We start from the raw sequence: 20904 nt of genomic DNA, 5'->3' as shown, positions 1-20904 counted from the left end.
GTTTTGAGAGAAAAAGTCAGAATTTTGAGATTTTGTGAAAAAGTCAGAATTTTGAGAAAAAATACGAAATAAAAAAAAAAATCGAAATCTGAGATTTTTTGAAAAAGTCGGAATTTTTAGATTTTGAGAAAAAGTGACGAGTGAGATTTTTCTAACAGAATCCTTAAACCTTTGCTTCCTCTAGGTGTCCTCCTGCCTACCACGTCGACACAGATAAAGGCTTCAACTTTTCTGGAGTTGATGAGTCCTTCGTTTGCCAAAAGAAGAATCATTTCCAGGTCACGGTTCACATCGGCGTGGCCGCGGAGCCGCAGTTCGTCCGAACGCCCAGCGGCCCGCAGCCCGTCGATCACTTCCAGATAAAAGTGTTCGGGATCAAGGTAGGTACCAAAACTCTTCAACCTTACGGTAGATGTAGTCAGAGACGGCAAAAGTACACACATCCTTTACTCAAGTAGAAGTAGAGATACTCGTGTTTAAACTTTACTTTAGTTTGAATGTGTGTTTGGTGGCGTGGTCATTATTCTTCAGTCATTGCGTGCCTATTGATTTGAACACGATCCGTGTATCCATCATTTCCTGGTCTTCTCTAAAGAAGAGGGACCAATGGAAACGTTGTCATGTTGCCGTTGTTCAGCATGGAAACATTCATTAGCTAACAATGACATTATTGTTCTATTAATATAAAGGGAGGTCAGGTACTCTTTAAAGCAGCTGCTAGTTATGGGTACTATTTACTGAAGTACATTTCAAAGCCTCTTTACTTTGACTTGAGTAAAGAAGTTTAGTCAGTACTTCTACTTTCACCAGAGTATTTTTAAACACGAGTATCTGTACTTCTACTTGAGTAAAGGATGTATTTTTCCATCGCTGACCAGGTAATATTGCAGTACTGTAGAATAGACACCAAAAAATAAATATATATCTCACTCCTCACAGCTGGAGTCTCCGAGCCACCAGGTGACGATCGAGCAGTCGCAGCCGGACCGGAGCAAGAAGGCTTTTCATCCCGTCAGGTAGATAACGGAGGAAGAGTCCCTACCATGGTCACATGCACCAGCTATTAGTCCAAATTCACCCCGAAACCCCTCGGGTGCTTGATGGAACGAGCATTCATTTAACTTGTTATAGATATTCGGTCAAGATGTAGAAACCATTGGATAGCAACCTGCTAGTGTTTTGGAATGTGATATTGTTGGTTGATAGCAGTCTTTACGTTATGCATTAACAGAAGCTGAATAAACAAAAAAAACATGTATTAATGAAAGAAATGCTCTTCCTCCAGGGTCAGTCTTCCTAGCGGTAAAATCACAAAGGTAACGCTCGGCCGACTTCACTTTAGCGAGACGACGTCCAACAACATGAGGAAGAAAGGAAAACCCAACCCTGACCAGAGGTGTGAGAGTTAGTGACTTTGTGGATTCATGACTGCACGAACTGTCAGAGCGACGTACTGATTGAGTTTGTCTTTAGATATTTCCAGATGGTGGTTGGTCTCTACGCTGCAGTGAGAGGAGAAGAAACCTTCCTCCTCGCGGCTTTAATGTCCGAGAAAATCATCGTCAGGGTAAGAAAACACGCCTTAATCCAGGGGTGAGAAACCACATCTGATAGGAGGAGATGTTGAGCATCAGCTTGCACATACTACTTTAAAGCAGACGACTGTCTCTTGGCGTAAAGAAGTGGAATTCTTTGCCGAATGATTTAAAGGGCTGTCAGAAAATGTTTATGTTTAAGAAAATGTATAAAGAAAGCGTAATTAAGTACAGTAAGGTACGTTTATTTATATAACACATTTTCAGACAAAGAGGCAATTCAAAGTGCTTTACATTATCATTAACACTCAATAAGAAGACAACAATAACTAAACACAATGGAATAACAGAGTCATAAAAACATTCATAAAAGAGATACACATCAAAAAAACATTTTGAAAATACGGCAGGTGCTAAAACAAGTTAAAAGACTTCTGGGTAAACAGCTGAAAAAAGTAATGTTTTTAGCCTCGATGTAAAAGAACTCAGCGTTGGTGAAGACCTCAGGTGTTCTGGAAGGTTGTTCCATGTGTAGTATTTGTACTCCACTACTTCCCACCTCTGACCTTCCCCCTCCGCAGGCCTCTAACCCGGGTCAGTTTGAGATGGACGGAGACGCCCTGTGGCAGCGGGGGGGGTTTTCCGGACGCTTTAGTTTGCCACGGTCGAGTGGGCATCAACACAGATTCCCCCGATGAGGCGTTAGTCGTCTGTGGCAACGCCAAAGTGATGGGAGCCGTGATGCAGCCGTCAGACCGCCGCGCCAAGGAGAACATCCAGGAGGGTGAGACAAGGACAGACAACTTTAAAGGTCCCCTATCATACTGTTTTCCATCAATATATCACAGCTCTCAGATATATCCAGAGCCTGTCTCTGATTGGCTGGAACACCAAACAGATCATTGCAGCATTACCCATAATCCCCTCTGTTTCAGCCCTGTTTCCAAAGTGCTGATTCTCTGTCTGTTACTTTATGAAAGTAAGGAGCCCCTCCCCACGCCCCTCTGAGAGACATTTGGTTACAAAGAACTCAATGGAGCTCTAGAGGAGATTCAGGTGATACGGTGGGGGGGGGGGGGGTTACCTTGGTTGCTGATTGGCTAATGGTTACACAAGACAAAACATCGTTATGACATCATCAAGTGGCCAGGTTTTTATAAAAATGGATCAAAAAGAGAGAGAATCTTTGTTCCTGAAACTTTCAGAGTCTCTTTCCACAGAGGGGACACATGTTGATGTAGAAGAGACATGAAGAAGAGGGGACACATGTTGATGTAGAAGAGACATGGAGAAGAGGGGACACATGTTGATGTAGAAGAGACATGGAGAAGAGGGGACACATGTTGATGTAGAAGAGACATGGAGAACAGGGGACACATGTTGATGTAGAAGAGACATGAAGAAGAGGGGATACATGTTGATGTAGAAGAGACATGAAAAGAGAGGGGACATGTTGATGTAGAGAGACATGAAGAAGAGGGGATACATGTTGGATGTAGAAGAGACAGAGAGAGGGATCCACTGTTGATTGTAGAAGAGACATGAAGAAGAGGGATACCTGTTGATGTAGAAGGAGACATATGTGAAGAAGAGGGGACACATGTTGATGTTAGAAGAGACATGAGAGAAGAGGGGACTACCATGTTGATGTAGAAGAGACATGCAAGAAGACGGGGACACATGTGATGGTAGAAGAGACATGAGAAGAAGGGGACCTACATTGTTGATGTAGAAGAGGAAACATGAAGAAGAGGCGGACACATGTTGATGTAGAAGAGGACATGAATGAAGAGGGGACTACATGTGATGTAGAAGAGACATTGAAGAAGAGAAGAGGGGACTACATGTTTTGATGTAGAAGAGACATGAAGAAGAGGGACCACATGTTGATGTAGAAGAGACATGAAGAAGAGGGGACTACATGTTGATGTAGAAGAGACATGAAGAAGAGGGGACACATGTTGATTGTAGAAGAGGACATGAACGAAGACTGGGACACATGTTGATGTAGAAGAGACAGGAGAAAGAGGGGACACATGTTGATGTAGAAGAGACCATGAAGAAGAGAGGACACATGTTGATGTAGCAAGAGACATGAAGAAATGGGACACATGTTTGATGTAGAAAGAGGACATGAGAAGAGGGGACACATGTTGATGTAGAAGAGGACCATGAGAAGAGGGGACACATGTTGATGTAGAGAGACATGAAGAAGAGGTGTGACACATGTTGATGTAGAGAGACATGAAGAAGAGGTGACCACATGTTGTATTAGAAGGAGACATGAAGAAGAGGGGACACATGTTGAGTAGAAGAGACATGAAGAGAGGGACACATGTTGATGTAGAAGAGACATGAAGAAGAGGGGACACATGTTGATGTAGAAGAGACATGAAGAGAGGGGACACATGTTGATGTAGACGAGACATGAAGAAGAAGGGGACACATGTTGATGTAGAAGAGACATGAAGAAGAGGGGACACATGTTGATGTAGAAGAGACATGAAGAAGAGGGTACACTGTGATGTAGAAGAGACATGAAGAAGAGGGGACACATGTTGATGTAGAAGAGACATGAAGAAGAGACGACACATGTTGATGTAGAAGAGACATGAAGAAGAGGGGACACATGTTGATGTAGAGGAGACATGAAGAAGAGGGGACACATGTTGATGTAGAAGAAGAGCATGAAGAAGAGGGGACACATGTTGATGTAGAAGAGACATGAAGAAGAGGGGACACATGTTGATGTAGAGGAGACATGAAGAAGAGGGGACACATGTTGATGTAGAGGAGATATGAAGAAGAGGGGACACATGTTGATGTAGAGGAGACATGAAGAAGAGGGGACATATGTTGTGTAGAGGAGACATGAAGAAGAGGGGACAAATGTTGATGTAGAAGAGACATGAAGAAGAGGGGACACATGTTGATGTAGAAGAGACATGAAGAAGAGGGGGACACATGTTGATGTAGAAGAGACATGAAGAAGAGGGGACACATGTTGATGTAGAAGAGACATGAAGAAGAGGGGACACATGTTGATGAAGAAGAGACATGAAGAAGAGGGGACACATGTTGATGTAGAGGAGATATGAAGAAGAGGGGACACATGTTGATGTAGAGGAGACATGAAGAAGAGGGGACATATGTTGTGTAGAGGAGACATGAAGAAGAGGGGACATATGTTGATGTAGAAGAGACATGAAGAAGAGGGGACACATGTTGATGTAGAAGAGACATGAAGAAGAGGGGACACATGTTGATGTAGAAGAGACATGAAGAAGAGGGGACACATGTTGATGTAGAGAGACATGAAGAAGAGGGGACACATGTTGATGTAGAAGAGACGTGAAGAAGAGGGGACACATGTTGATGTAGAAGAGACATGAAGAAGAGGGGACACATGTTGATGTAGAAGAGACATGAAGAAGAGGGGACACATGTTGATGAAGAAGAGACATGAAGAAGAGGGGACACATGTTGATGTAGAAGAGACATGAAGAAGAGGGGACACATGTTGATGTAGAAGAGACATGAAGAAGAGGGGACACATGTTGATGTAGAAGAGACATGAAGAAGAGAGGACACATGTTGATGTAGAAGAGACATGAAGAAGAGGGGACACATGTTGATGTAGAAGAGACAGGAAGAAGAGGATTTTTCATAATAGGTGACCTTTAAATAAAAAAGGACCTATGCAATCGTCTTTTAACCACCAACTTTTCGAATAACTACTCAACTAATTCTCATGAAACGTGGTGGAAGGGTTGAGCATGAGTAGATGAAGAGCCTATTGAATTTGGCCGATCCAAATCCGTCTATATTTTAAGATTATTGCCTTTTGAAAAAGTTATCATACGTAACATACCTAACTAGTGACCGTGACCTAAAGGTCGTTTTCTGACGGCATTGAATGATCCATTCCTAAAGAGTCGGCTTCTGTGTGTTCGTCAGGTCGACTCTGAGCAGCAGCTGAGGAGAATCACTCAGATGAGGATCGTTGAGTTCGATTATAAACCCGAGTTCGCCTCCAACATGGGAATAGACCACACCCACCAGACAGGTGACGACAGCACCATGACGTCTTTATGCTATTCAAACTGCAGGTGAGTAACTCTAACAGGACATGATGGTGTTTCAGGGATAATAGCTCAGGAGGTGAAGGAGCTGCTGCCTTCAGCGGTGACCGAGGTCGGAGACGTTTCCTGTTCTGACGGAAAGAAGATCCACAACTTCCTCATGGTGGACAAAGTAATCTCCTTGTTTTACTTTTACTCAGTGTTGTTTTGAAATTCAACATTTGACTTCAAGGATTCAAAGACTCAAGGCTTTTATTGTCATGTGTACATAGCTACAGTGTAGATATGACAACGAACATCTTAAAGGTGGGGTAGGTAAGTTTGAGAAACCGGCTCGAGATACACTTGTTGTTATATTCGATGGAATGCTCTTAACATCCCGATAGCAATGAATATCTGAAGTGCTTTGACAATAAATCCATACAAAAATGTCATCTGTGGAAGCCGTGGTACTGTAAAAAGTACAACCAATCCGTTTAGTCTGTCAGCCTTCCATCTCGTGCCCTCATTGGGCGTGCCGTCATTGGGCGTGCCCTCATTGGGCGTGCCCTCATTGGGCGTGCCCTCATTGGCGTGCCCTCATTGGGCGTGCCGTCGTTGGGCGTGCCCTCATTGGGCGTGCCCTCATTGAGCGTGCCCTCATTGGGCGTGCCCTCATTGGACGTGCCCTCATTGGGCGTGCCCTCATTGGGCGTGCCCTCATTGGACGTGCCCTCATTGGGCGTGCCCTCATTGGGCGTGCCCTCATTGGGCGTGCCCTCATTGGGCGTGCCCTCATTGGACGTGCCCTCATTGGACGTGCCCTCATTGGGCGTGCCCTCATTGGGCGTGCATTGCAGCAGTACTTCAATGACTCGCCAGAAACAGGCGGCCACTTTCACCAGTCTGCTGACGTCATGTCGCGTTCATGTGTGTTGGAGGAGGTGCTCTGTAAGGAAGTCTGAAGGAAGGGGCGGATTCTTTTCGGCTGTGTACTTTCAAATGTTAGTGCACTCGAGCCGGTTTCTGAAACTTACCTACCCCACCTTTAAGTCACACTTCAACAAATAGCAAAAAATGTCTTTCATATTAAAAGTTATTATAAACAACAAATAACAAAAGATGATGAGACCACTTGTATCAGACTCCTACCTAGCTTTCTAAAAGTTGTATTGTTGTTGAATCAATCTATCCCTTCTTTACATTTGTTTCGTCTATAAAAGGACAGAATAGTAAATCCCAAAATACTTTCTCCAAATGTCAACAAAGCCATATCCACAAAAAAATGAAAAGCCATTTACAAAACGTACACGTGTCTGAATTGAACATGACAATGTAAAAAGTCTCACTAACCTGTTTTATTTTCAAAACAACAAATACAGGTCAATACAAACCCATTTGTGAATTCAAGATTCAAGGCTTTATTGATCAGAACAGCAGAACAACATGAATATATGAATATATATATATAGGACATAGAACAAATAAAACAGACGAAACAGTTTATCCATTTGTAGTCAAAAATAACTTTTGTGCTTCCACTTTATGTCGAATGCAGAATCTCAGTTTGAGTTCAGAATCTCACAGGAAACTGAAATAAAGTGGTTTCTCTGTGCAGTTAACAAGGAATGTGTATAACCCTGTACTTCCTGGTCCTCTCCTGCAGGAGCAGATCTTCATGGAGAACGTGGGCGCGGTGCAGCAGCTTTCAAAACTCACAGACAACCTGGACACTCGGATCAAAGAGCTGGAGGTCTGGAACCGAAGGCTGGAGAAACTGAAGAGCCTCGGAGGCAGCCTGCGCTCCACCGGGTAACATATACTCATTTATTCATTCTGACACTTAAAGGTCTCCTATTATACTATTTCTAGGCATATATTATTGGTCTCAGATATATACAAATATATAAAAAACATGTCTATGATGTGTTTTGCTCAAAATAACCAAACAGATCATTCTTGCCTCATCCCCCTCTATTTCAGCTGTTACTAAAGTGCTGATTCTGGGTCTGTAGCTTTAAAAATAAATAACGTGACGTCAGCGGCTTCATTTGCCTAACCCTCCCTTAGGGAACTTATTCCGGTGTGAACGCGATCTGTACTTAGTTCCATGGGGGTACTAAGTGCTGGGCACTAAGTGCTGGGCACTAAGTACGGCAAAGTACTTGGTGTGAAAGCGGCTAAGGTAAACAAAGACCATAGTACATCCAAAACAGTCTGACAGCAACGTTTCTGATAGGCCCGTGGGTGTAAAGCCCGCCCACATTTGAGATATTACGTCATATCGGACGCAAATCTGGATCAGCTCCGTTGTTCCCCCGTTTTTAGAGATTTGGGTACAGAGGAATGAGAGAGGGTTTTGTTTTCTGACGCTGCGTGAGTTCCCCGACACACCGGGGACACTTTGTGATGTAGAAAAGACATCAGAAAGTGCATTTCTTTTTTCACGATAGGCGACCTTTAAAATACAGTCAATATCACCATTTATTAGAGTGGAGAAGGTCAACACTGAGCTCAGGTGTGTGGTAATGTTTATGAGAGTATGCCTGCAGGATATATCTTACACCTTCACCTGTGACAAAAAAGCAGAAATCTGTGTGTGTGTGTGTGTGTGTGTGTGTGTGTGTGTGTGTGTGTGTGTGTGTGTGTGTGTGTGTGTGTGTGTGTGTGTGTGTGTGTGTGTGTGTGTGTGTGTGTGTGTGTGTGTGTGTGTGTGTGTGTGTGTGTGTGTGTGTGTGTGTGTCAGTGTTATCAGTAAAAGTCACAGTTCAAGGACAAAGACGTCTCTGAAGGCTAATGTGAACAATAAAGTGTCTTCAAACACTAAAATCACGGGGTTTCTCCAGACTAAGGGGAAGGATGAACGTGTAAAGAGATTCTTTTCTTTTCTGGTGGAAAGGTGTTGTGGTAAAAATGAAAAATGACTAACTGAGGAAGGACTCGACAAGGAGTTGAAGGACGGTCGAGTTCACGTCTTTACATTACAGCAGAAATGTGGTAAAGGTCACAGATGGAGGACGCAAATTACATAATAATACAGTGACAATTTTCCAACTCAAACGTATAATTAATTATAATTATTAAATATAATAAATTACTAAACATTTTTGTTACATTTCTGGGACAAACTTATGTAAAACAAATGTTATATGAAGTTGTTAAAATATGTTTAGATGTAAAATATTAAACTTCATGGTTAATCCGAAGGTTAAATCTAAACGTGAGTATATAATACAATATACAACTTTATGTTATATCTATCTTTTAGTTTTAAATATAAATCTGGTATCAGTACTTTACTCCACTACTTATTCTGAGCTCTTTTTACTTTGACTTCTTGAACACAAATACCTGTACTTTCTACTTCTTACATGTTGAACACAAATACCTGTACTTTCTACTTCTTACATGTTGAACTCAAATACCTGTACTTTCTACTTCTCACATGTTGAACTCAAATACCTGTACTTTCTACTTCTTACATGTTTAACTCAAATACCTGTACTTTCTACTTCTTACATGTTGAACTCAAATACCTGAACTTTCTACTTCTTACATGTTGAACTCAAATACCTGTACTTTCTACTTCTTACATGTTGAACTCAAATACCTGTACTTTCTACTTCTTACATGTTGAACTCAAATACCTGTACTTTCTACTTCTCTCATGTTGAACTCAAATACCTGTACTTTCTACTTCTTACATGTTGAACTCAAATACCTGTACTTTCTACTTCTTACATGTTGAACTCAAATACCTGTACTTTCTACTTTTTACATGTTGAACTCAAATACCTGTACTTTCTACTTCTCTCATGTTGAACTCAAATACCTGTACTTTCTACTTCTTACATGTTGAACACAAATACCTGTACTTTCTACTTCTTACATGTTGAACACAAATACCTGTACTTTCTACTTCTCACATGTTGAACTCAAATACCTGTACTTTCTACTTCTTACATGTTGAACTCAAATACCTGTACTTTCTACTTCTTACATGTTGAACACAAATACCTGTACTTTCTACTTCTTACATGTTGAACACAAATACCTGTACTTTCTACTTCTCACATGTTGAACTCAAATACCTGTACTTTCTACTTCTTACATGTTGAACTCAAATACCTGTACTTTCTACTTCTTACATGTTGAACACAAATACCTGTACTTTCTACTTCTTACATGTTGAACTCAAATACCTGTACTTTCTACTTCTCACATGTTGAACTCAAATACCTGTACTTTCTACTTCTTACATGTTGAACTCAAATACCTGTACTTTCTACTTCTTACATGTTGAACTCAAATACCTGTACTTTCTACTTCTTACATGTTGAACACAAATACCTGTACTTTCTACTTCTTACATGTTGAACTCAAATACCTGTACTTTCTACTTCTTACATGTTGAACTCAAATACCTGTACTTTCTACTTCTTACATGTTGAACCCAAATACCTGTACTTTCTACTTCTTACATGTTGAACTCAAATACCTGTACTTTCTACTTCTTACATGTTGAACACAAATACCTGTACTTTCTACTTCTTACATGTTGAACTCAAATACCTGTACTTTCTACTTCTTACATGTGAACTCAAATACCTGTACTTTCTACTTCTTACATGTTGAACACAAATACCTGTACTTTCTACTTCTTACATGTTGAACCCAAATACCTGTACTTTCTACTTCTTACATGTTGAACCAAATACCTGTACTTTCTACTTCTTACATGTTGAACCTCAAATACCTGTACTTTCTACTTCTTACATGTTGAACTCAAATACCTGTACTTTCTACTTCTCACATGTTGAACCCAAATACCTGTACTTTCTACTTCTCACATGTTGAACCCAAATACCTGTACTTTCTACTTCTCACATGTTGAACTCAAATACCTGTACTTTCTACTTCTCTCATTTCCCAAACAGCTGGTTCCTTTAGTCTGAATGTGTGTTTGGTGCGTGATCATTATTCTTTAGAGTCATTGCGTGCCTATTGATTTGAACACGATCCGTGTATCCATCATTTCCTGGTCTTCTCTAAAGAAGAGGGACCAATGGCAACGTTGTCATGTTGCCGTTGTTCAGCATGGAAACATTCATTAGCTAACAATGACATTATTGTTCTATTAATATAAAGGGAGGTCAGGTACTCTTTAAAGCAGCTGCTAGTTATGGGTACTATTTACTGAAGTACACTTTCAAAGCCTCTTTACTTTGACTTGAGTAAAGAAGTTTAGTCAGTACTTCTACTTTCACCAGAGTATTTTTAAACACCAGTATCTGTACTTCTACTTGAGTAAAGGATGTGTGTACTTCTACTTGAGTAAAGGATGTGTGTACTTCTACTTGAGTAAAGGATGTGTGTACTTTTACTTGAGTAAAGGATGTGTGTACCTTGCCCTCTCAGCAGGAAACCCAGCAGTGTGTGTGTGAGTCCTGAGGAGGGGAAACCCGTCAGAGTTCAGAAGGAGAGCCGGAGTCAGAAGGTTCTTCGGCACAAAGTCTTCCAGGCCAGCGTCTTCACCCTGCTGGCCACCATGGCTTTCTGGTAACCTCACTTCCTGTTTATCATGGGAATGTATAATAATTCAATATATATGTAGGTTTCCTAATGTTCTCAGACAGAAGGGTGTCACCTTGACCGCCGTCAGGCAATTCTCTATGGATGTTAGGGTTGTAATGAACATGCTATACTTCCCCTTCTGTCTTAGACTGTAAAGTAAATGACGCAGCTGAATGAATCCTCGTCCTGTGTCTCCTCTGTTTAAAGTCATTGCTCTTCTGTGTGACTTGGTCAGATTTCTTTAGCACACATTGGTTCAGGTTATCTGTCCTTCCAGCTGGAAATACATTGATTCTGTAAAATGCTATAACTCTTTATTATTATTATATTAAACTTTGGTTTAAGCTTGTATATTTGTTCTTTTCTTGCCAGAAGGCGATTAAGTGTGGAATTTCCACCACACTGTTGTTAATATGTAGAAATAATACATGTAATATTGATTTAAAACAAAAATGTTCTGTTTTCAGCGTCATCTCTATCACGGCTATCTACCTGCTGAACCTGACTGACGACTCGGACATGAGGTACGCTGATTATTAAACTAACAACTAAAACACATCAAGAGACAGATTAATAAAACATTACTTCATTTGACAATATAAATATAATTAATAATCTCACATTTAGGAACAACAAAGCAACGATACTACAATTAAACATCTGAACTTTTGGAAGAACATCCATCTTATTGCATTTTGCTAATTATATATCTAATATATAATTCCATTTAATTGTAAATAGACTCATCTTGCACTGTTTCTATTTTATTTGTATTTACTTGCACATCTCAAAACATTCTCTTGCACTATTTTATCTGTTTTATTAGTTTTATGTCCCATATATATATATATATATATATATATATTCATGTTGCTCTGTTGGAGGAGCCTGGGACTTCAGATTTTCATTGTTCATATCTACACTGTAGCTGCTGAGCACATGACAATAAAGCCACAGTGTTGTTGTTTGTGCTGATTTTTGCTGTTGTTGTTGTTGTTGTCTGTTAGTAACGGCAGTGCGGAGCCTTTTCAGCCGACAGCCTGGAGCAGCCAAGGTAACAAACAACTATACATTATGCACGAGAATTAAAATAAAATAAGATGAAACTATTTAGATGTATCCCCTTGGGAAAATGCATTTAACCGTCTCGACAGTGTCAGAGTTGTTTTCGTGCAATAACACCCACCTTTCTCCCCCAGTCCCCCCCACCAGCCCCCCCGGCTCTTGGCCCCCAGATGTGGACTTCTGTGAGCTGCTGTACTGTGACCATGTGTACTGCTGCCCTCCAGGGGGCAGCACTGAGCCCAACATCACCTCCACACAAACATCTCATATGTCAGGTAACGCTACCAAAAAGAGACACAAAAAGACCTCAAAGATATCTTTTTTAATTGAATTATTATTCATTATGTATTATTTATTATTTAATTCAGTCCTGCATTGGTAGTAAGTGGTTATACCTGGGAATGGGGAGATATTATTGTATTTATTTGTTTGTAAATTGTTTGTATGTGTTTGGTTTGTGGAGCACTTTGTGTATGAAAAGTGCTTTATAAATAAAGTTTGATTTGATTTCTTCTGAATGGTTTGGTCTGACATCTCTCAGTGGATGTCTGCTCACCACCTCAAGCTCAACCTTGACAAGACTGAGCTGCTCTTCCTCCCGGGAAAAGATTGTCCCACTCTTGACCTAACAATCAACATCGGCACCTCAGTTGTTTCCCCGACTCAGACTGCAAGGAATCTGGGTGTGACCCTAGATAACAACCTGTCCTTCACTGCAAACATCGCTGCTACAACCCGCTGCTGCAGATACACGCTTTACAACATCAGGAAGATACGTCCCCAGCTGACTCAGAAAGCGACTCAGGTTCTGGTCCAGGCTCTCGTCATCTCACGCCTAGACTACTGCAACTCCCTCCTGGCTGGTCTACCTGCATGTGCCATCCGACCTCTGCAGCTCATCCAGAATGCAGCGGCTCGTCTGGTCTTCAACCTTCCTAAATTCTCCCACACCACTCCGCTCCTCCGCTCCCTTCACTGGCTTCCGGTAACTGCTAGAATCCACTTCAAGACACTGGTACTTGCTTACCATGCTGCGAATGGATCTGGCCCTTCCTACATCCAGGACATGGTTAAACCGTACACCCCAGCGCGTGCACTACGCTCTGCATCAGCCAAACGACTCGTTGCGCCCTCGCTGCGAGGGGGACCCAAGTTCCCATCGGCGAAAACACGTGGGTTTGCTGTCCTGGCTCCAAGATGGTGGAATGAGCTCCCCATTGACATCAGGACGGCAGATAGCTTGCACATCTTCCAGACTGAAAACTCATCTCTTTCGACTCCACTTCGAGCATTAGAACTATTAACAAAGCACTTATATACTAATAAAGGACTGGCTTATCTAAAGCCAGTTGAGTAGCACTTGAAATGTTTGGCTCTATGAAACCTGATGTACTTTATGATTCTGTTTTCTTCAAGGTTGTGTCTTCCTGGTCGAATGTACTTATTGTAAGTCGCTTTGGATAAAAGCGTCAGCTAAATGTAATGTAATGTCTGTTTTTGGTTTACAGAAAAAAGAAAAGAAAAAACTTACGACCAGATGAAACTGGCTGGAGATTGTAAGTGTATTACTTCTACATTTTAAACTCAAACAGCAGAATACAAATAGTCTGGTTTTAATATTGTATCAGTCATTAGAGCTTAGTTTAAGTCAGGACGATGCAGATTAAAACAATATCAGCATCTGTTTTGCACACAATGCGAGATGTTTCATTAAAATGCATCTCTAATCATCTGTTTTCTCAATTAGGGACGAACACCACCATCCAATCCTTTATGATCAAAGAGAGCCAGCAGGTGATCGACAGCAAATACTGCCTGAGAACCGAATGTGGGTAAGTGAGACAGACGAAAGACTAAATAAACCTTATTTACTCTGACCGTGTCTTAGAAAAACCTTTCGTTACTGTAAAATATGCCGTTTTATTATTGATTTCCGTGTGTTTCCTTCAGGCCCGGGAGATACGTCTTCAGAGTTCCTGTCAGTCAGTTTGTCCCAGTCAACATGAGAGTCACGCTGATCATGAAGTGAGTTTAAATGAACCCTAAATATTTAGACTATAAGGGAAGTCTTATGTTCGAACAGCTCCAGATAATTGGAAATATCAACTTTATTTTTAGTCAATATTGAAAATAATAATGAAAATCTTTATGATGTTTTGTAATTGTAAACTTTGTGACTAAACCAAAGGTATTAGGGTTTAAATGAAAACTATTTTAACAGCAATTTACTTAATGTTTTGTTAAATTGAACAAAGATACATTATTTATTCGATTAATTAAAGAGGGTTAGGAAATAGAATAATCATTACCCTCAAAATGTATACATTATCACAGGTTATTACCCATAGTCTCTACTTTCTAAGTAGATAGATAGATAAATACTCTATTGATCCCAATTTGGGAAATTGTTTTGTTACAAAAGAAGCATCCGTGTGTTCAGACATAAAATACAAAATACTTAAAAAGTGGAACAGAGAATTTACAATTAAAAATGTAAAGTAAAAATCAAATGCAAAATATTATAACAATTCTGGATAATTAAAATGTTCTAAAAAAGTCAAAAATACTGCGGTTAGTAACAGGAATATATGTTTACAGTACAGGAGCATAGACATACTTGTATATACATAGGATAGTAAAACAATATAGGATAGTAACGTATCTCTTATTACTAAAATTACAAATGATTGTATTAATACATTATCTTCATTGTAACGGAGGTGATCTCTGGGCCCATAGATCTCGGCCTCCGTTACGGGTAATATAGCACTAAAAACATTGCATGGGAATGTAAGTTATGTAACTAGTTTGTCTGTCTCTGTTTCCTGGTTTCATGTTAAAAGTGTTCCCCTTCCCCCATGTCTGTGGCTGTTGATTGTGTGCACCTGGTGCCCTGTGTTGTCTCCTCCCCCCACCTGTGTCGAATTGCTGATTAGTGTGTGTATTTAGGGTCTGTTGCCCTGTCTGTTTAGAGGCTGGTAGTGTGTGTGAGATCCTGGTGGCTGCAGGCTGTGCCCACGTGAACAGCAGCAGCAGGATTGAGGCTGTGGGTAGTGATGGCGAGATGAAGCCTTATGAAGCTTTGAAGCTTTCCAGCCAATTGGTTCGCAAAAGGGTTCATCTCATGAGGCTTCATCATGGGCTTCATCTGAACACAAACCCCCTGTTGGTCAAAGTGTGTAAAACAGGCAGATTGGACATCTCAACAGTGTGCTGTATCTCATACCGAGTTCCCAATGAGTAAAGCCTTAGAATAACTCTAAACAACGAACATTAAATCATATTTTCATGTTAACAATATTGTTTTTATTCCAGTTGAATGATTGTGATTGAAAAGCCTAAGGAGGCTGGTAAACATTACAAATAGGGATTTGTATTCCTTAATAATATTCATAAACGTAACCATGTTGTAGCCTGAGAAAGGCTAAACCATATCAAAGAATACATTTATTAACTACATTATCTCATTTAGCTGTAGCTTTTATAAACAACAAAAAAGACATATTGACGAGTCGTTGAACCAGGAACCCTGCGATCGTGAGTCAACTGCTTTCCAGCTGAGCCACAGCACACACGCTGAATCTCCCTGAAAATACTGTAACATATTTATTCCTGTATTTATTCATTCATGGTTTTTTTCCTACATTTATTTATGCTTGTATCTATTTATACTTATGACATGTTCCGACCTCTATATAGGTGAGGTTTTGAGCTCTTTTAATTCCATCGTGTCACCGGGCCCGGGTACAGGAGGGGTAATATGGTTCTTATTATACATCCATGGGTATTATGAGCGTTGTGGTTCAACGGTTCAACCGATCTGAATGGCTTCGTGAAGCAGTCACGTGGTATCGACAGGCAGCGAGGCTTCGTTTGTCATCGATGACGTCACTGGCCCAAAACGATACAAGCCTCGATACATGCTTCACAAAAAGCTTCGGGGATTACTCGACACACGCTCCGAAGCCTCGGCGCAATACGTAACATCACTAGCTGTGGGTATTGTGTTCATGCTGTAATAAATGCCCACACCGGGTTATATTTGGGACGTGCTGCCTCTGCCTCCTTGCTTGGTCTGGGCCGCTCAATTGTCAGCTTCACATTCATGTATACAACATTTGCAAAAAAGTGTTGTAAATATTGGAATTTGGACATGGTAATAGCTATAAATAAAAATAAAGACATGACAGTAAATACATTTATGTTGTCATAAATGTATTTATATTTACATTAATATATATATTTATGTTATTTCTGTGTAGCTCCACAGAGCTGCTGGTGGTTCACCTCTGCAGCCTCGATGAGTCGGCGCCTTGCTCTGCTCTGCTGGATCTAGACAGCGTCTCAGGGAGTAGATACCCGACAAACACACAGGTAAATATCACACATTTACAGTTATCACCTAAAAAAGGATATTTTTATATCAAAAGGCGTGCCCCAGGGCTCCATACTGGGACCACTACAGTTCAGAATACCTTTATTGTCACCTAAAAAAGGCTGTTTTTATATCAAAAGGCGTGCCCCAGGGCTCCATACTGGGACCACTGCAGTTCAGAATACCTTTATTGTCACCTAAAAAAGGCTGTTTTTATATCAACAGGCGTGCCTCAGGGCTCCATACTGGGACCACTACTGTTCTCCATAAATGTCAATAATCTACGATAATTTCTATGGAGATGATACAGTTATCTATTGTTCATTTCCAACAGCAGAAATCTATGTTAATTATTATATGTTATTCGTTAAATTGAGCTATATGGTATATTATATTACATTTAGCTGACGCTTTTATCCAAAGTGAGTACAAAGTCAAAGTCCACTTTATTGTCAATCTTTCAGTTTGTGTGTACAGACAGAGAGATCGAAATACTGTTTCCCACAATCCAGAATACAAAATACAAATATATATAAAAATATGTATGCCAATATCTATATACCTTAAGACACATTGATACATATGCACATAAACCATAAGGATTCAAACTAAAAACAACAACGCTGACATATTTACTTCAAACAAGCCAGACCATAGTAAGTTCTGGTAACGTTAGTAGGGCCATCAGTAACTTAACTCTAGATTGGTTATTTCTTTATTAAAATACATTGTTTCAGGGATAACAGTCCTTTTTAACTTTGGGCTTTCGATCCACTAGGACCTTTTCTTTTTAAGCGGTTTGGTTTTTCGTAAAAATGGCCAATGGTAAACAATACTGCATGCTTGAGGAAACTTGTGTGTGTGTTTGTTTGCGTTGGTTTGAGGGTCACTGAGGTTCCAGTCCACTAACTCAGTTACCATTACAGTAAATAATGCAGGAAGAGTTGGAAGACACTGATCAATAATGAATGCGTGGCAGTGTTTCCCTCACATCAGGACGTCAACATGCTAATCTCAGCAAAGCTCACTCTAATCCCGGACATGGAGACCAATCTCAAAGTGAAAGACAGAATACAGAAGAGGTGGAAAAAGATATTTTACTCGAGTAAAATGAGTAACACTTTCCATTTTCTGATCACCCCGAGTAATGGTTTTGTTGATTCTGAGACGTTGTTTTTATTTGTTTTAACTAAATGTATTTATATTTAATTAACGTATATCTGATGTTTTTCTCTCTGTGTTTCTGCAGGGAGAACATGAATGGAATCTCCACGTCGCTCGTCTTTATCACAGCTCGTATCACTTTCGCTCCACAGTGGCCGTAAGAAACACACTTTTCTTTTTAAAGTGGCCCTACTCTGCTGATGTTCAGGTGTATATCAGTATGTAGTGTCTCTAATTTAAAGAGTCCTCTCCTGCTGATGTTCAGGTGTATATCAGTATGTAGTGTCTCTACTTTAAAGAGTCCTCTCCTGCTGATGTTCAGGTGTATATCAGTATGTAGTGTCTCTACTTTAAAGAGTCCTCTCCTGCTGATGTTCTGGTGTATATCAGTATGTAGTGTCTCTACTTTAAAGAGTCCTCTCCTGCTGATGTTCTGGTGTATATCAGTATGTAGTGTCTCTACTTTAAAGAGTCCTCTCCTGCTGATGTTCAGGTGTATATCAGTATGTAGTGTCCTCTACTTTAAAGAGTCCTCTCCTGACTGATGTTCAGGGTGTATATCAGTATGTAGTGTCTCTACTTTAAGAGTCCTCTCCTGCTGATGTTCTGGTGTATTCAGTATGTAGTGTCTCTACTTTAAAGAGTCCTCTCCTGCTGATGTTCTGGTGTATATCAGTATGTAGTGGTCTCTACTTTAAAGAGTCCTCTCCTGCTGATGTTCAAGGTGTATATCAGTATGTAGTGTCTCTACTTTAAAGAGTCCTCATCTGCTGATGGTTCAGGTGTATATCAGTATGTAGTGTCTCTACTTTAAAGAGTCCTCTCCTGCTGATGTTCAGGGTGTATATCAGTATGTAGTGTCCTCTACTTTAAATAGTCCTCTCCTGCTGATGTTCAGGTGTATATCAGTATGTAGTGTCTCTACTTTAAAGAGTCCTTCCTGCTGATGTCCAGGTGTATATCAGTATGTAGTGTCTCTACTTTAAAGAGTCCTCTCCTGCTGATGTTCAGGTGTATATCAGTATGTAGTGTCTCTACTTTAAAGAGTCCTCTCCCTGCTGATGTTCAGGTGTATATCAGTATGTAGTGTCTCGTACTTTAAAGAGTCCTCTCCTGCTGATGTTCAGGTGTATATCAGTATGTAGTGTCTCTACTTTAAAGAGTCCTCTCCTGCTGATGTTCAGGTGTATATCAGTATGTAGTGTCTCTACTTAAAGAGTCCTCCTCCTGCTGATGTTCAGGTGTATATCAGTATGTAGTGTCTCTACTTTAAAGAGTCCTCTCCTGCTGATTTTCAGGTGTATATCAGTTATGTAGTGTCTCTACTTTAAAGAGTCCTCTCCTGCTGATGTTCAGGTGTATATCAGTATGTAGTGTCTCTACTTTAAGAGTCGGCTCTCCTGCTGATGTTCAGGTGTATATCAGTATGTAGTGTCTCTACTTTAAAGATTCCTCTCCTGCTGATGTTCAGGTGTATATCAGTATGTAGTGTCTCATCTTTAAGAGTCCTCTCCTGCTGATGTTCAGGTGTATATCAGTATGTAGTGTCTCTACTTTAAAGAGTCCTCTCCTGCTGATGTTCAGGTGTATATCAGTATGTAGTGTCTCTACTTTAAAGAGTCCTCTCCTGCTGATGTCAGGTGTATATCAGTATGTAGTGTCTCTCTACTTTAAGAGTCCTCTCCTGCTGATGCTTCAGGTGTAGATCAGTATGTAGTGTCTCTACTTTAAAGAGTCCTCTCCTGCTGATAGTATCTTCAGCGTGTATATCAGTATGTAGTGTCTCTACTCTTAAGGTCTTTCCCCTGCTGATGTTCAGGTGTATATCAGTATGTAGTGTCTCTACTTAAGAGTCCCTCTCATGCTGAGTTCAGGTGTATATCAGTATGTAGTGTCTCTACCTTAAAGAGTCCTCTCCTGCTGATGATTCAGGTGTATATCAGTACTGTAGCGTCTCCCTACTTTAAAGAGTCTTCTCCTGCTGATGTTCAGGTGTATATCAGTAGTAGTGTCTCTACTTTAAAGAGTCCTCTCCCTGCTGATGTTCAGGTGTATATCAGTATGTAGTGTCTCTACTTTAAAGAGTCCTCTCCTGCTGATGTTCAGGTGTATATCAGTATGTAGTGTCTCCATGCTTTAATGTAATATATTAAGTGTGTGTTATTGTCTTTAACCTCAGGGTCAGGCAGACTGTAATACCGATCATCACCTGGCGGGGGCGCTCTTCACAGATTACCACCTCCACTTCTACAGACGCTGCACAGACTCGTAGTCCCACGTTTAAAAGATTTGAAAAAGTGTTTTTTTTAACACAATATGACAATCAGATTAATTTAAGACTTACTTCTGCTCTGTTTTGTTTTTGTTTTGTTTTGATTGTAATATGAGTCGCTTTAGCTGATGGATTGTTCTGTATAATAGCAAATAACAAAAGTGGAATTTGCCTCGATATCCAACTAATATGAGATTAAAGTCATACATGTATGAGTAAAAAGGAGACTATTCTTCTCGGATTAAATCAGTAACATCAGTTTTTTTATGCAAATGTATGATTTTTAATGTTAATTTCCTTATTTTGACGACCAGAATTACATTTTTTCTCAAAATAATGCAAGCTTACTTTATCCTTTTTGCTTTTCCATATATTGACTGGAGAGTTATACATTATTATATATATTTAAAGGCCTTTCGTATCAATTACAAAAGACCTTTGCCAAGACATTGCATATTTAAGTGACTCCAATTACAGTCTATGCTATAGTTTCATGAAAACGTTTTTTTTTTTTTAATGTAAAGCACTGATCCCAGGACTGTGTAAAATAATTTTGGGATTCTTTTAAAAATTCCAAGAAATTAGATGTGTGAATGAAGCACGAGTGTTGATCTCAGAAGTGTATCTGTTCGTACATCAACTGTTATTTGTAATGACGTCAATAAATGAAGAAAATACAGTAGACATGTTTTCTTATTTATGAAATTCGAGTAAGTCTTTATTCTGAGACCTTAAAAGAAAGCAGTGATTATAAGATGTTAAAGTTACTTATCAAAATAAACGTTAATGTAGTTTAAGTGTTCTGCTGGTGTGAAAATGTTCCATGAGCTAAACTGAACGTGACTGCTCTGCTTTATG

The 20904-nt window shown here is 40.0% G+C and overlaps 1 protein-coding gene across 1 annotated transcript; it reads left to right on the top strand.

The window, feature by feature from the left end:
- Positions 1–184: 184 nt before the first annotated feature.
- On the top strand, positions 185–20509 carry LOC117549018 (myelin regulatory factor-like protein; the record flags this gene model as incomplete). Its single annotated transcript, XM_034220575.1, is given in 19 exon segments — positions 185–380; positions 940–1016; positions 1286–1396; positions 1474–1567; positions 2117–2167; positions 2169–2316; positions 5491–5601; positions 5680–5789; positions 7263–7408; positions 11015–11155; positions 11638–11694; positions 12178–12224; positions 12370–12510; positions 13744–13791; positions 13983–14067; positions 14186–14260; positions 16498–16609; positions 17860–17931; positions 19954–20509. Coding segments are annotated over 19 exon segments (1915 nt in total), but the record flags the coding sequence as incomplete, so codon positions are not given.
- Between the last annotated feature and the right edge of the window lie 395 nt (positions 20510–20904).

The sequence above is a fragment of the Gymnodraco acuticeps genome, unplaced genomic scaffold (assembly GCF_902827175.1).
Source record: "Gymnodraco acuticeps unplaced genomic scaffold, fGymAcu1.1, whole genome shotgun sequence".
Classification (NCBI taxonomy): Eukaryota; Metazoa; Chordata; class Actinopteri; order Perciformes; family Bathydraconidae; genus Gymnodraco; species Gymnodraco acuticeps.
This window is presented reverse-complemented; position numbering and strand designations above follow the sequence as displayed.